Source organism: Saccoglossus kowalevskii, chromosome 22, assembly GCF_978046115.1.
Source record: "Saccoglossus kowalevskii chromosome 22, keSacKowa6.1, whole genome shotgun sequence".
Lineage (NCBI taxonomy): Eukaryota > Metazoa > Hemichordata > Enteropneusta > Harrimaniidae > Saccoglossus > Saccoglossus kowalevskii.
The window spans coordinates 152874-170564 of NC_140662.1; the positions used below are offsets into that span (position 1 = coordinate 152874).

Consider the following 17691-nt stretch of genomic DNA (forward strand, 5'->3'; position numbering starts at 1 on the left):
GCCAATAGTTACTATCACTGCCACCCCTGCCAATAGTTAGTATAAATGTATTTGTGGCTTTATTTTACTATCACTGCCACCCCTGCCAATAGTTAGTATAAATGTATTTGTGGCTTTATTTTACTATCACTGCCACCCCTGCCAATAGTTAGTATAAATGTATTTGTGGCTTTATTTTACTATCACTGCCACCCCTGCCAATAGTTAGTATCACTGCCACCCCTGCCAATAGTTAGTATCACTGCCACCCCTGCCAATAGTTACTATCACTGCCACCCCTGCCAATAGTTACTATAAATGTATGCATGGCTTTATTTTACTATCACTGCCACCACTGCCAATAGTTACTATAAATGTATTTGTGGCTTTATTTTACTATCACTGCCACCCCTGCCAATAGTTAGTATCACTGCCACCCCTGCCAATAGTTACTATCACTGCCACCCCTGCCAATAGTTACTATAAATGTATTTGTGGCTTTATTTTACTATCACTGCCACCCCTGCCAATAGTTAGTATAAATGTATTTGTGGCTTTATTTTACTATCACTGCCACCCCTGCCAATAGTTAGTATAAATGTATTTGTGGCTTTATTTTACTATCACTGCCACCCCTGCCAATAGTTACTATCACTGCCACCCCTGCCAATAGTTAGTATAAATGTATTTGTGGCTTTATTTTACTATCACTGCCACCCCTGCCAATAGTTAGTATAAATGTATTTGTGGCTTTATTTTACTATCACTGCCACCCCTGCCAATAGTTAGTATAAATGTATTTGTGGCTTTATTTTACTATCACTGCCACCCCTGCCAATAGTTAGTATAAATGTATTTGTGGCTTTATTTTACTATCACTGCCACCCCTGCCAATAGTTAGTATCACTGCCACCCCTGCCAATAGTTAGTATCACTGCCACCCCTGCCAATAGTTACTATCACTGCCACCCCTGCCAATAGTTAGTATAAATGTATTTGTGGCTTTATTTTACTATCACTGCCACCCCTGCCAATAGTTAGTATAAATGTATTTGTGGCTTTATTTTACTATCACTGCCACCCCTGCCAATAGTTAGTATCACTGCCACCCCTGCCAATAGTTACTATCACTGCCACCACTGCCAATAGTTACTATAAATGTATTTGTGGCTTTATTTTACTATCACTGCCACCCCTGCCAATAGTTAGTATAAATGTATGCATGCGTTGTTAAACAAAAATTTTAATAACAGCATAATGGCCAGCTGGGATGTGGTTCATCTCAGTCTGCGTCACTTAATTTTAAAATATTGAAAACAAATGCCATGTGAGCCATGTGTGCTTGTTTACGTGACAGACTTTTAAATATATCAACCTCAGCGGCTTTTGTATTTTAGCTTTGATTATTGACGCTACTCTTTGTTGGTATGCGGTACTGTAATGGTATTTTTTTCGTCAAATAACATCACTCCGACAAAAAAACAGAAAAGTGGCATAAGGACTGGTGGGAATTTTTGGATAACAATGCTGTATGTGGTCTCTTCATTGTCATGGAAATGCGTTATTACCTTTGTTTGAGGTTGTAAGGAAAAGGTAAAGTCTAGGATGGTGACTTAAGCAAGTTGTGTGTACAGTTTTACGGTGCTACTGTATAGGCATCTATTGCATCGCGATGGGAACTAGTATGTTGATGTATTCACTGCTTTGTCCGTCGCTATGCCTACTGGGTACAGAAGCTTGTGCAGCTGCTCACGTATTGTCACTCACCAAAGGTCGATTAACGGACTGGGATTGTTTTCTCTATTTTGTTTTATTCTTTATAATGTTGTATGTGGACAGAGATTAGTGCATTTTGTGTTGTATTCTATATTGAAGCACTGTGTGTGCACCATAGCATCATTGGAGGCATACCATCACAGTAACAGAACACTTGCTTTTATGCTCTAAGTGAACATAGAAACTCTTTAAAACACAGTTGCTGATAAAAAAAAAAAAAAAATTATCTCTACAATCTTCAATAATGTACCATAAAAATCAATTTTATTTGTTTTTAGTTTTTCTCAGTAAAAAAAAAATTATTACTTGACAGGTGACAAAGTTGTCCTTAGCATTGACTCAAAGTACACCTTCAAAGTCAAGGTTATAGTGAATCGCTTGCACCAGGACTTGATTGATTTACGCAGACTTTAACAATTCTTCTTTCTTTGCCTGATTAGTGCCTAATCTCCATGAAATAAATGCATGTATACAGTTAATAAACTTCTACTCAGAGTAATTTGTGACACTGCTTGAACTTTCAAAAAAGGGTATGCTTGTTAGTTGCCAGGCAGAATGATACTCTAAAAGGAATTGGATCAGTATTTTGTTAACATTTTTATTCATCTACATCTCTAGTGCCTAGTGTTAAATTTGTTTGGCCTCAAATTCATGAATCAAAGCTATCAAAAACATTTTTCATTTTTTTTTAGATTTTTTCTTTTTTGATATTGTTCAATATTTCAGTTTTGTAACCATATCACAAGGTTGTATTAATGCTCAGTACTGATTACCTGTTGACTAGCCAAGTTAACAAAGCATTTTTAGCTCTGCTGTCTACAAAACAGAGCTGTTCATATTACTGATTGTCCGTCTTCGTCCTCTGTCGTCAGCGTCAACTTTACAATTTCAACTACTTTGAAACGACAAGTCTAAATGTTTTCAAGTTTGATATGAATGGTTCTCTCTCAGATTTGTTCATTTCATGTCAAAATCTTAAATTTTATATATTTTGTCTTTTTATCTAATGATATCTTCAGTTCTTTTAATTGAAATGTGCATTGCTAACAGCAGAGCTGTCTCAGCCGACAGGCTGCTTGTTATATCATATGAAGTTTATGTCCCACTAAATTGGCGATCATGTATGGTTGATGTGGGTCCCATGCAACATATATGTTGTTGTTTATTTACATATTACGACACATTTGACTACCGCCTCGTCACACAAATGGAAATACTGCTAGTCATTGGAGCTAGTCATTGGATACTACTGCGATATTTTTTTCAAAAATGAAATTACAAATTAGATTAAAATGTGTGAAAAAATTCATGTTTTGTGGTTTATTTGGTTTAGTCATTAAAGAGATTAACAAGTTGTTCACTGTCACCCTGTAGAATACATTGGCTGAGATTAACAAGTTGTTCACTGTCACCCTGTAGAATACATTGGCTGAGATTAACAAGTTGTTCACTGTCACCCTGTAGAATACATTGGCTGAGATTAACAAGTTGTTCACTGTCACCCTGTAGAATACATTGGCTGAGATTAACAAGTTGTTCACTGTCACCCTGTAGAATACATTGGCTGAGATTAACAAGTTGTTCACTGTCACCCTGTAGAATACATTGGCTGAGATTAACAAGTTGTTCACTGTCACCCTGTAGAATACATTGGCTGAGACTAACAAGTTGTTCACTGTCACCCTGTAGAATACATTGGCTGAGATTAACAAGTTGTTCACTGTCACCCATGTCTATTTAAACTTGTGATGTGAGGAGTAACACAAAAGTCTGACTGGCCGACCAGCGCATGCATACATACGTCTATTAAAATACCTATTCAACCATACACATTGACACAGTTCTTGTCAAAACACAAAGTCTGTAACACCCATTACCGGTATGTCTACATTTAAAGTAATTTTGATGCAAAAATTGGGCACTTAAATTTAGGGTGTCCCATATACTCAAAAATGAATTAAATTTGGATCCCATAATAACTTTTTTGACCATTCTTGCTTCATTCTTTATTTCAGGAAAGTCTTTTTGATGATTTCCTCTTAAATTTCTCAGTCTGTCTTTTTGTGGCTACTTCAGCATCAAATTTGGTATGTCCCGAACTAGGTTGGGGAGACCTTGTGTGTGTATTTGATAAAGTTTAGCTTTACAAAGGTTATCGTTTGTAACCCTTTTTAACAGGAATGTTTTCATTACGTAAAGCTTTGATTCCCCTCAAAGTTATAAACCACTCACGCCTAACTTCAAAATAGTTATTCCTAAGCCTCAGACAAGACCATGCAGGTTCCTTTGTTTGGAGTATTATCTGAATACAGGAAATAGAGTGCAAATTTAGAAATTTTGCCAAAAAAAAGGAAAAAATAGGCAACGAAACAAAACACTTGCTTGAACAAAACTGAACTAACATTTTGGAAAAATATATCATGGATAGGAAATGTTGAATGTTACTTTGATGACAAAAATGTTTTTTGTGCCAAATTGAAATTGCAGTATTTTGCAAATATGTACTGTCAGTCAAATTTGTTAAGACTTGTTTTTCTATTTCCCTAATTATCTTCTTGAAAATGAAAACAATCTTGTTTTTATTTCCACAAATAACTAAATATTCCCCTTTTGTTTTCCCTACAGTTTGTACAGGGACTAACAGTCGTCTTTCTAGACCTGAAGACAAAGAACAACACTACCTTCAACTCAAGTTACGTTATTCAAACTGCACCTATGTCGACGGAAACCTTGAAATAGTAGATATTGTTGATGAAGATGCTGATTTATCATTTTTGAAAGATATTCAAGAAGTGAGTGGCTACGTCTCTATTGGTTTGGTAAACGTTGATGTTGTGCCATTGCCAAATTTACGGGTTATTCGAGGCGCTACCTTATACAATGGTAATGCCCTATATATTGTGTTAAACTATGATAAATCAAGAGCTGGAGTTGGTCTCAAAGAACTGCAGTTCACTGCTTTGAAAGGTAAGAGTAAATTTTATTTAAAGTCATTCTGTATTTCTTGCACTTGTATCATTCATAACCATCTTGGAAATTAATTTTTAGTCCGAAGACAGGAAATTATAGTTTCACCTTTGTCTGTCTGTCTGTCGGTACTAATTTAGCTATCTGTTATGATTTAGGTCTGATATGGAGGCTGTTAGTAAACTAGTATTGTTTCTTCTATTTTGATGAAATACTTTCAAATGTAGTTACTTGGACCGTGAACCAAGTTACAGCATCTTCAAAATATTCAAAAATTACTACCTGTACTTTTCCCGCGGCTTATTTGTGATTCTGTTTTCAGGTGACATCATAGAATATTTTTTTAAGTGAATGTTTCACAGAGATGGCTTAAATTTAATATGCCTCAGTTACATGTAGCTTCCTGTGTGATGCACACTCACAACTGTTAATGTATGGCCTTTAGGCTCCAACCTTATTAATTTATTGACCAGCATTTTACTGATGTTGCCGCAGCGTCTGAGTGAATTTCAAATATCAAACATTATGGACTTCCTACACTTGGGCCAAAAAAACAAATCATTTTGCTTCTCGTCCAAGGAAAAATGAAAATTTTATTGTGTATTAAATGTACAATATTTAATGCGTAAAAGATTGATTTGAATCGACATTCTCTGAAACAGAAAGACAATTCCTAATTCTACCATATGTACTGTATAATACGTGCAGGTTTTCAGAAACAAAACTTTTTATTTGCACCCTAATTGTACATGTAGTTAGTGAGCACCTAAAGCAAAATTCCAAATACTGAATTCATGTTGTCTAGAAAAGAAAATTAATTAGTTGCTGAGTAACAGAAAGAATGCTGTAACCATAAATTTTCCACCAGAATTGTGATGCAACATTTTTAGCTCCGCTGTCGACTTTGTCGAGCGGAGCTTATCATATGAGTGATTGTCCGTCGTCGTCCGTGTCAATGCTTTACTTTTTCGACTTCTTCTTGAAAACTACAAGCCTGAATGCTTTGATACTTGGTGTATATGTACCTTGGGTAGACCTCTCTTAGGTTTGTTCATTTCATGTTGATGTCTTCAATTCTCTAATTTTGGTGAATATTTTTGTCATTTTTGGTAAAAAGTGATATTTTCGACTTCTTGTTAAAAACCGCAAGTCCGATTGCTTTGATATTACATATATAGGTACTACATGTGGACCTCTCTCAGATTTCTTCATTTTGTGATGATGTCTTCAATTCTCTAATTTTGGTGAATATTTTTGTCATTTTTGGTAAAAAGTGATATTTTCGACTTCTTGTTAAAAACCGCAAGTCCAATTGCTTTGGTATTACATATATAGGTACTACATGTGGACCTCTCTCAGATTTGTTCATTTCGTGATGACATCTTCGATTTTTTAATTTTGGTGAATATTTTTGTAATTTTTGGTAAAAAGTGATATTTTCAACTTCTTGTTAAAAACTGTAAGTCTGATTGCTTTGATATTACATATATAGGTACTACATGTGGACCTCTCTCAGATTTGTTCATTTTGTGATGATATCTTCAATTCTCTAATTTTGGTGAATATTTTTGTAATTTTTGGTAAAAAGTGATATTTTCGACTTGTTATAAACCAAAAGTTCAATTGCTTTGATATTACATATATAGATACTACCTTTCTCAGATTTTTTCATTTCGTGATGATATCTTCAATTCTCTAATTTTGGTGAATATTTTTGTCATTTTTGGTAGAAAGTAATATTTTCGACTTCTTGTTAAAAACTGTAAGTCCGATTGTTTTGATACTATACATATTGTTCATTTTCTAATGATGTCTTCAGTTCTTTAATTGAAATGTGCATTGCTAACAGTGGAGCTATCTCAGCCGATAGGCTGCTTGTTTTACTTAATCATGTATTTAAATAAAATTTCTTTGTGACGTTTGACAAAACTTGAATATAGTTTAAAACAAAATTAAATAAAAAATGGTCATGTTTAATTTGTAAACTTGAAATTTAAAGTTTATAATGATAATGTATCAGGTAAAATTTGCTAAAATGAAATGTACAGTACATTTAATATGAATTGAATCTGTTGGTACAAACCATGGAAACCATTGTGGCACTCTTACTATGCCCTCTAGTGTTCAAAATCATAATTTTTTTTAGGGTTCAAAAATTAATTTGTCTGAATTTCTAAGTTATTTATAGTTTTTACTTATCGAACAATTGGGTAATAATAATATGTATATTATTCTGTTCTCGCATTATACTAGTTTGCCCCAAAATTATTATACTGACACAAAGCAACACAAGTAGTGAATCATGGGAAATCAATGAATTTTGGGTAGCGTATTTAATACACATTACCGGTACTTTGTTTTTGTTTTTGTGCAAAAAGTGGGTTTGAGAAAAATAAAACAAACAAAAAACATTTTAGTCCAGATAGTGTTTGTGTTTCATGAATACGTTACCAGAAAATAGACATTTTATCAGTTTTCAGATAATAGAGAAAAAGATATTGATGATTTTATAATAATTTATTTTCAGAGATTATTTCTGGTGGTGTCAACATAACTCACAATAGAGATCTATGTTACGCAGAGACAGTAAATTGGGAGGATATTACAAGTACTAATGCTAATATCATTATTAAACCTACAGACGAAGATGCTGCAATCTGTAAGTAACAATTGTCTTTTTGATTTCATTCAATCATGATTGTTTTAATAATGTATGCTGCAAAGTATGTTATTTTATTATTCATAGATTATGGGCATTGTGCCTGAGTGTGGGAGATCATTCATCTGACTTTAAAAGAGCTAATGTCTTCTCTGCATGAGGGCGGTAATATTTAGTCCCCGTTCTTATGGGATTTATGTTTTGACCTCTGTGTGTCCGTGCGTGCATGCGTGTGTCCGTGCGTTTGTCCGTGCGTGTGTCCAGACCTGTATCTTAAAAATGCCTGGACCAATCACAATCAAACTTCACACATACATCATACATGATATTATACATAAGCATGTCAATTTTTTTCACGATCTGATTCAAGATGGCTGAATGGCGGCCATTTTTGTGCTAAAAAATCAAGCATTTCTTGGCTGTTTATAGATGGATTTTGTTCAAACTTGGTATATACATTAGGCATTATGAGACCTTGATGCAAATAATTTTGTTTTTCAGATTAGATTTAAAATGGCCGACTGGCGGCCATTTTGTTTTAATGAATGTGGTTCTTATGCCATATGTCTGACTTGCTTTCACTGATTATGTTCAAATTTTAAATATTCATTATACATAATGTCATAGATAGACGTATATATATTGGTTTGACAATCCTATTCAAAATGGCTGAATGGTGGCCATTTTTGTGCTAAAAAAATTCTCAAATATCAAGCATTTCTTGCATTTATGGATGGATTTTGTTCAAACTTGGTACATACATTAGACATTACAGGTTCCCGATGCACGTCATCTTATTTTTCAGATTGGATTCAAAATGGCTGACTGGCGGCCAATTTGTTTAAATGATTGGGCTTCTAGATCCATATCTCTTAAATGCTTTGACTGATTATATTCAAATTTTATATATTCGTTATACATCATGTTATATATATATATATATATATATATATGTATTCAAAATGGCTGATTTTGAATGCTGTTCCAGAGCAATATCTCTCAATATGGACAAGTACTTGTTTGACGATCAGATACAAATGTCAATCATTTTTATATTAAAAAATCATATTCCTTACATGGTTATATTACTATAAACAAAACTATATATCTTAAATTTGATAACTAACGTGGACTGTGCCATGCATGGCTTGTTTCATTAAATGCGGGTTAAATCTAGCTGAACCAAAATCAAACCAAAACTGCGCCAAAGTCAATTTTGTCACCAGAATGAAAATAGATCAAAAACTAGAAGCATGTCACATTTTGTTTGTTTGGGTTAAAATTAAGATTGAATTCTTTGAAAATTACAGAAAATGTGAACAAATTTACCCAAATTTATGCGACATAAATTTGTTTCTCAAATATTTAAAGATAGGGTTTTGCTGTTTGCTCTGATTTGTTGTTATAATATTTTTGTGTATTTTTTTCAAAAGGATTTAAAAGTGTCAGAATAAGACTAGCCATGATTATGGGTATGTTTTGGTCAGAGACTCAATAATGTTGGCAAACTAGTTAGCATAATCATGCAAATGAATGTACTGTTTAGGTTACTGCTGATTGGTAACAGTATATGAAATATATTATGCAATTTGGTTGTCATAAAGGGAACTTTTCACTTAAAAAACGTTTGCCAATAGGGGGCAGTATTTACTAGGAATCAGTCACGTTGAATATGTAAGATTTATTGTAAAAGTACAACCAACAAATAGGCATTTTTTAATGAATTAAGTTTTAATTCTATTGTGGAAAAATAATAGCAATACTGTTTTCAAAAGCGATAATCTTGTTGTTTATAGGTCCCAAGATCTGCCACACTTCTTGTGACTCCAACCATTGCTGGGGGTCTGGGCCAGAAAACTGCCAAACATGTAAGTCATATAATACTATCTAAGTAAATTTCAAAATATTTTCAAATCTAGTTATTGCTTCAATTTAATTTGCATAGCTGGTTGTAGTCCATTGTCATCATCATATTTTTGCCTTCAAATGTACACCTCAAAAATAAATTCACTTATAGGTGACTTAATAGTTATTTGTTGCATTTATATTTATGAAAGACAAAAATATAACACAAATGGTTTTTTTTTGTCTGATATAGTGACAAAAACTGTGTGTGCTGAACAGTGTGACTATCGCTGTAAAGGGCCATCACAGAGAGATTGTTGTCATGCAAGCTGTGCCGCTGGGTGCACTGGACCATCAAGCTTAGACTGCCTGGTAAGGAACGATTTATTCTATTCTATTGGGGTTGGTAGGTCATCCAATAGGTTGGTGAATTATCTTCACTATTCTTATGTGGAATTATTGCTTATATTTAAGAATTGGGTTGGTCACTTTGTGTGCAGTAACAACAAACTATTTAATTTAATCTAATTTCAGGTTTGCCAAGTTTTATTTCATCTTAAAATCATAAATTTAGTACTCAATATATTTCTTTTGTTGTGTAAAACAAGTTAAAATCAAATTAAAATGTACAAGGTATTGAATTAAAAAACAACAACAACAAAACAAAAACTTTACCACAAAAATATGTATCTGCTGATTTCAAGTTTATCTGTTCGGTCAAGTTTATCTGCTCTAGGTGCTGTTTATGTTTTTTAGCTATATGAGTGATTGTTCGTTGGCGTCCCTCGTCTGTGTCAACTTCTTACGTTTTCGACTTCTTCAAAACTACAAGTCTGAATGTTTTAATACTCAAGGTGTATATGTATCTTGGGTAGATCTCTCTTAGATTTGTTCATTTTATGATGATATCTTCAATTCTCTAATTGACTCCCGTGTGCGAAGCACAAAAAGTCTGTGTCTCAAGAACCATGCATCGGTTTTTGATGAAACTTGGTGCATAGATGCTCTGGGCCAATGCGCAGATTTGATTAGGTTTTGGTAAAAATCCAACCATATTAATTACCTAATTTGCATGATAATTAGCTGATTTTTAGCTGTTCCATGACTGTTCCACTGATATCTAAAGAACCACACATTGGATTTTGATGAAACTTGGCACATAGATGCTCTGAACTAATTAATGTGCAGATTTGATTAGTTTTGGGTAAAAATCTGTGCAATATTAATTACCTAATTTGCATAATGATTAATCAATTTTTGGCTTTTCTGATATCTCAAGTACTAATCATCAAATTTCAATAAAACTTAGATATCATACATAGATATCATAGAACACTGCACAGACCTGATAGTTTTTAGGGTAATATCAGTACATATTAATTACCTAATTTGCATAATTAATTAATTTTCAGCTTTTCATATTTCAAGTAGTAATTATCACATTTCAATAAAACTTGGTACATAGATGTCATAGGACACTGCACAGACCTGATAGTTTTTAGTGTAATATCAGTACATATTAATTACCTAATTTGCATAATTAATTAATTTTCAGCTTTTGATATTTCAAGTAGTAATCATCACATTTCAATGAAACTTGGTACATAGATGTCATAGGACACTGCACAGACCTGATAGTTTTTAGGGTAATATCAGTACATATTAATTACCTAATTTGCATAATTAATTAATTTTCAGCTTTTCATATTTCAAGTAGTAATCATCACATTTGGTAAATAATTTGGTACATAAATGCTTTAGGACAATAGACAGGCCCGATTAATTTTGGGTTGAAATTTGTTCATATTAATTCTCTAATAATAATTCATAGTTTTTTTGTTCTAATCTCATTTCAATGAAACTTGGTACATAGATATTACATTACGCAGGCCTTATTAGTTTTACACTCAAATCTGTTCATATCAGTAACCATAGTTTTCAGCTATTCCATCAATATCTCAAGTACAAGTAATTTTGAATTAATTTTTAATGTGTCTTCAATACTCTCAGCACACAGCAGTTCTTTCTAAGCTTTCTTTGATTTTAATGATTATTTGTTGAATTCTTGTTGAAAACAGCAATTGCTTTGATACTATACATATTGTTCATTTTCTAATGATATCTTCAGTTCTTTAATTTAAATGTGTATTACTAACAGCAGAGCTATTGAGCTATCTCAGCCGACAGGCTGCTTGTTAATGAGCTGTTATAATTTTTTGATTTATTTGATATTCTGTAAGCATGTAAGCTTGGACATGTGCTTGTGACCACAAGGTCACACTTGACATTTGACCTTTTAGATAATTTCCTGACCCCCATATTTCACTGTTTATATCCTGCCAATTAAAATTGTTTTGGTCACTGTGACTGCATGTTTGAACATTAGCTTCTTATTTATAGACCAATGTCCTTGGGAGATGTGTTTAATTACCAACCTCTATGTTAGTCTACAGTAGGATCAATTTAAAAGTTAACCTTATTCCTCAGCTCCTGAGAGCGAGGTTATTTGTAGATATGCTGGCGATTGCCTCTGTGTTTCCGGAAGTACTATGGGGGATTGCATGATGGGAGTGGAAAGTCTTTTGATCAGTAAAATAATTTTAGAAAAGTAAAAACTAGAGTGACTGGTGAGTGAGTGAAATGAAGGTTGGTTTTAAATATTAAATATCATGGAATCTTGATGAAATAATGAAAGGAAACTGAAGTGGTATGAAAAGGCAGTAAATGTTGCCAGAATGCAAGGTCAGAATCCCGGGTCAAAATACGTCACAATACATCCATCAAGGCGGTTGCAAAGTGTCAACAACTATGGATGAGGTAAAAGACTTTGTTTGCAGTTTGCGTGAATGGCCGGAAAAAAAAAATCATGCAAATTCTGTGCTTCAGTAACAGTATTTGCTACTTTTTTGTGCAATGGAAATTAATACAAGAAATGCTGGGACGTTTATCTTGAGAAATTGAGAAGACGAAAATTCTTTGGGACAGTCATTGTGAAACAATAGACATGCTTCGCCAGGGTATCAAGGTTATTTTGATTATTTGAAGATGGAAACTGCTGCTTTATGAAAGAGCAAATTTCAATGTCATTGGCACAGTAATGACGTTTTTAGAGGGGTGACTCGCTAGAAGTATTAGCCGTGACTCCGGACTTTTCATTCGGGTTTATACAACACTTACTTGTTACTATCAAGAAGGTTTAATGTTTTGTTTGTATTTGCACAATGTGAATGAGGGGTTTATTGTCAAAATATATACAGGTGCTTGTATGCCTATTGAAACTATACAAAATTTGACCAATGCACATCCGTTTCATGTGTTAAAAGAACATTGCGATGTTCTCAAGGAATTGTTAAATCTTGGTATCATTCCCAACTGTCACCAAACGGCTTGTAATCATTTTCTGGAAACTGTACAGCATTAAATCACATATTTTCCTTATTAATTGTTCATAGTTTTTCTAAATTTCAGTTTTCATTGTTCATAATTATTTACAGTAATAACATATTTTTCCGATTGTGTGCATGGCAACACACAATAAAACAGGATATGTTTTATGGATTAATAGGCCACTCCCTTGCTTCAATTCCAACTACATCTCTGGAAATACCACTTGCTGTTTATCATCCATATTTTGATATCCCACAATGTGTCGATTGCGTATCTGGAAATTCTAACTACTTTTTTGCAAAATTTGACCAGTCTTGCTTTTACCAGTCATTTAAGTCAACTCCCATATTGTCTTTCACAGTGAATGTTAATGCAGATATATTGTAAATTACACAGAGGTAACATTACAATACATTTCCCTTCACATTCCCCTGTATTACATAACAATCTTTGAGCTGAGGCAGTTATGGTTCTACAACCATCACCAGTTCTCTTGTGTTATCTGAAAGCCTGTCAAACTGTTCACTGAAAGGATTCCCACTTTACACTGATCGAGTCTCTTCTGATTCACTGTGCCCCCTTCTGTACACTGTGCCCCCTTCTGAACACTGTGCCCCCTTCTGTACACTGTGCCCCCTTCTGTACACTGTGCCCCCTTCTGTACACTGTGCCCCCTTCTGTACACTGTGCCCCCTTCTGTACACTGTGCCCCATTCTGTACACTGTGCCCCTTTTGTACACTGTGCCCCCTTCTGTACACTGTGCCCCATTCTGTACACTGTGCCCCATTCTGTACACTGTGCCCCCTTCTGTACACTGTGCCCCCTTCTGTACACTGTGCCCCTTCTGTACACTGTGCCCCCTTCTGTACACAGTGCCCGCTTCTGTACCCTGCGCCCCTTCTGTACACTGTGCCCCTTCTGTACACTGTGCTCACTTCTGTACACTGTGCCCCCTTCTGTACACTGTGCCCCCTTCTGTACCCTGTGCCCCTTCTGTACCCTGTGCCCCTTCTGTACCCTGTGCCCACTTCTGTACACTGTGCCCACTTCTGTACACTGTGCCCCTGTTTGTACGCTGTGCCCCCTTCTGTAAACTTTGCCCCCTTCTGTACACTTTGCCCACTTCTGTACACTGTGCCCACTTCTGTACACTGTGCCCCTTCTATACAATGTGCCCACTTCTGTGCCCTGTGCCCACTTCTGTGCCCTGTGCCCACTTCTGTATGCTGTGTCCCCTTCTGTATGCTGTGTCCCCTTGTGTACGCTGTGCCCTCTTCTGTACCCTGTGCCCACTTCTGTACCCTGTGCCCACTTCTGTACCATGTGCCCACTTCTGTACCATGTGCCCACTTCTGTACACTGTGCCCACTTCAGTACACTGTGCCCACTTCAGTACACTGTGCTCCCTTCTGTACACTGTGCTCCCTTCTGTACACTGTGCCCCCTTCTGTACACTGTGCCCCCTTCTGTACACTGTGGCCCCTTCTGTACACTGTGCCCACTTATGTACCCTGTGCCCACTTCAGTACACTGTGCCCACTTCAGTACACTGTGCTCCCTTCTGTACACTGTGCTCCCTTCTGTACACTGTGGCCCCTTCTGTACACTGTGCCCACTTATGTACACTGTGCCCACTTCAGTACACTGTGCCCACTTCAGTACACTGTGCTCCCTTCTGTACACTGTGCTCCCTTCTGTACACTGTGCCCCCTTCTGTACACTGTGCCCCCTTCTGTACACTGTGGCCCCTTCTGTACCCTGTGCCCACTTATGTACCCTGTGCCCACTTCTGTACACTGTGCCCCTTCTGTACACTGTGCCCCTTCTGTACACTGTGCCCACTTCTGTGCACTCACTCACACTGTGTCCCACTCTACTCTACCGGTTTTAATGACTGGCAAATTTTTCTAAGATTTTATTATACTAAGATAAAATATTAGTTTGGATCTGCATCTTTCTATCTGTGTCAGTTTAATGTACTATATTCTGGTTTCAAATTAAACACTGGCACCTTCACATCTGTTTTTATGGATGAATTTTGGTCATTCAATGACTTTACTGTCTCTGTTTGGTAGTAATGAAGATTGCTTTGGTTAAAAACATTACTAATTTCAAGTTCAGAGGGGAACTAAATCACAGACCCCACCTCACCAGCACCCTAAAAAACACATTAACACTGATTTCCACCCCACTGTGTGAATAAAATATAATTTAAATAAAATATAATTTAAATTTAAAAGTAGACAATTCATCTCAAACTTCAGTCGCAGAGAACTGACTTTCCCACTTGATTATTCCCTCAATATTGGACAGTCATTGAATATTTTCAACAAATCCTTTTTCACTAGTTTTGAAGATTTTAAATATCTATCCAATGCACTCAATCAAAATGGGAATGAATCATGTTAAAACACACCCCGGACTTTGCACCTCGATTAAACAAATGACTGATTAAACAGTACAATTTATGATATGATTCCCAGATATTAAGAATCAATATTGACTATTACATGTACATGTAGTCAATCATAACCTTGATGGTAATGAGCTGAATTTCTTTCATGAATATTCATCATATTTTCACAGCCATCAAGAACAATCACCTTCTGTAAAATACTTTATTTTCGCTTGGATTTAATTTTCACTGAAGGAATGTTTTAGTGAAAATGAAATCCAGTTAATATATCCTATATTTTACATTCAACTCGTCAAAAATCAGTGAAAATAAAATCCATACAAAACATCCAAAATGTCTTTTCAGTGAAAATTAATTCAAGCTAAAATAAAGTATTTTACAGTACCTTTATAAATAGTCACGTATTGTATTACATTTACTATTTTTTAGACCTGATTAGTTAATTACATTGATTTATATTAATACTATACAGAATCCCACACCCTTCCTGTAGCTTTCGTTGCATATGGAAGTTATTTTCACGAGTGATGCGATTTTTCCTGTGGCCGTACTTTCACGAGCGAATCAGAATACACCGCATCTTGAGTATGTTACACCGCATCACATGTTAGTCAAAATACGTGGCTGCCTAAAAGTACCATTACTGTTGTTAAAATTTCATTTCACTTGGCAAGTATGTACCCCAAGAAAAAAATATTGTACTTTTAAATATTGTTTTTTTCTGCTGTGTTTAAAAAAAAATGATACTACTGAAAGGACTACTTTGTTTACTCTCAGACCTCATTTGCATATGGGGTGTGGAAATACTGATTTTGATTTCAGGAACGAATCAAAATAAACTGCAGTACATTTGTAATAAATTACATTATTATATATCTAGAGCCGAAAACAATAAAGTTGGTACAGAGCCATATTTTCATTCATTCTAAAACATATCTGCACTTGTTGAAGCATTTGATTTTTTTGGTTAACTACATCACAGTCTTTGGTATGTTCAAGAACAATGATTTCCCATTCATGCACATTGGTGCTATACTTTGAATACACAAGTATTTTAACGTGATGGAAGTTGAATCCTGTCGCTGAATACAAATGTTCAAACAAGTCAGAACATTTGTCATTGCTGTTTCAGGCTATTATATCTGAATCAATTAATGTTTTGGGCATAATTATTAGCTTTATTTTATTTTTGCTTATTTTACCGCTAAATGCATTAAATTTCTTTACAAATCCAATGAATTTACAACCTCGTGCATATTTTTGAAATATCAAATCCACGATATTAAGCTCAGAGAATATTTCACTCTCTACAGCATTACTACAAGCAGGAAAAAGATTTAAAATAATAAGGACATTACAAAAATACTGCAAAGTATGCAGTATGGGAGTAGAATAACCTACTTGTTAGCATGAATTAAAATGGTTGCAGAACATGGTAAAACTATATAAATGTACAAACATAATATGATCAAACAATGATCAAACATTAGGATGAAAATGTTACCTTAAATCCAGTTAACTTAGAACAAAGCTGTGATGCAAAACATGCTAGATAACTCCACCTCAGGCTTTTTCTGCAGCTGCAGCACTCTCATGAATTTTCTACATTTGTTTTATAAATAAATACATTTTTTCTTCAAAATTCAATTCATAATAATTATATTCTCACTTGACAATTTTTTCCCCTCAACTGAAATTTGAATATTTTTTTTTTTTATATTTGTAGGCTTGCAGGCTTTTTGAAGATGATGGTGCATGTGTAAAAGAATGTCCAGATCCATTTATTTATGATTCAATAACATTTCAAAATGTTCCCAATCCAAATGCCAAATATGCCTATGGATCTAAATGTGTGAAAGAGTGCCCAGGTAAGAAACACAATCTTGAAATCTAATTTTGGAGCCAGCAGACAAAATTTTAGACAGTTTTCAGTTTTTACTCAAAAAAATTGGTTATTTTTCTCCCAATCTTTTGAAGGAAAGTGCAGACTATAAACAGGAGTGTTTTGTGAATGATAATAGCAAAAATAAATTAAAAGGGAAATTTACAGTACATTTAAACAAAAAAATCAAACTGAATGAGGACAGTTGAAAAAATGTCCTTATAGTATTTTATCAACTTAAAATTGGTTTCCATGGTTACCATTTTCTCTTCTCACATCATTATGTACGGTGGGTTAATTTTCGGATTTAGTTCATAACCTCTGAAGTCAACTTAACAATATGCGTAATTGTTTTTTTTTACAAAAATACCTAAAAATCATTAAATATTGTTCGAAAATTGTGATTTGTCATTTATAGGGTTAATTATAGAATTAGAAATTGTTTGCATTGTGTTTAATGGGCAACTAAACCAAATATCAAAAAAAGGTCTTTACAAAAAGGTTGAAGATTACTGAAAGGATCAATTATTATTGAGATGCATTTTTTTATTTAAGCAGTTATAAAGATCCTGTGTGAAAGGAAGTTTTGTGGTATTTACCAGAATAGCTTTAGGGTGGAGTCTCTTTGTTTGTGGTAGGGTGGGATGGGGTTGACATGGTATGGTCCTGTCTGATTTTTAACTGTCATGGTCATCTTTTGAATCACAATTCAAACTGTTTATTTCTTATCTTAGTATTCTTTGTGCTGTTATGTAAGTTATGTAACTTGTGATATATG

General features: G+C 34.6%; 1 protein-coding gene across 5 annotated transcripts in view; it reads left to right on the forward strand.

Moving 5' to 3' along the window:
• LOC100372961 (epidermal growth factor receptor-like) overlaps window positions 1-17691 on the forward strand; it is a 160979-nt gene that overhangs the window by 106523 nt on the left and 36765 nt on the right. For all 5 annotated transcript variants that reach the window (XM_085495688.1, XM_085495691.1, XM_085495689.1 and 2 more), the window contains exons 2-6: window positions 4381-4722; window positions 7250-7381; window positions 9178-9249; window positions 9480-9598; window positions 16758-16899. In XM_085495688.1, the coding sequence (XP_085351814.1) occupies window positions 4381-4722; window positions 7250-7381; window positions 9178-9249; window positions 9480-9598; window positions 16758-16899 (807 nt within the window). The remainder of the gene's footprint in view (window positions 1-4380; window positions 4723-7249; window positions 7382-9177; window positions 9250-9479; window positions 9599-16757; window positions 16900-17691) is intronic.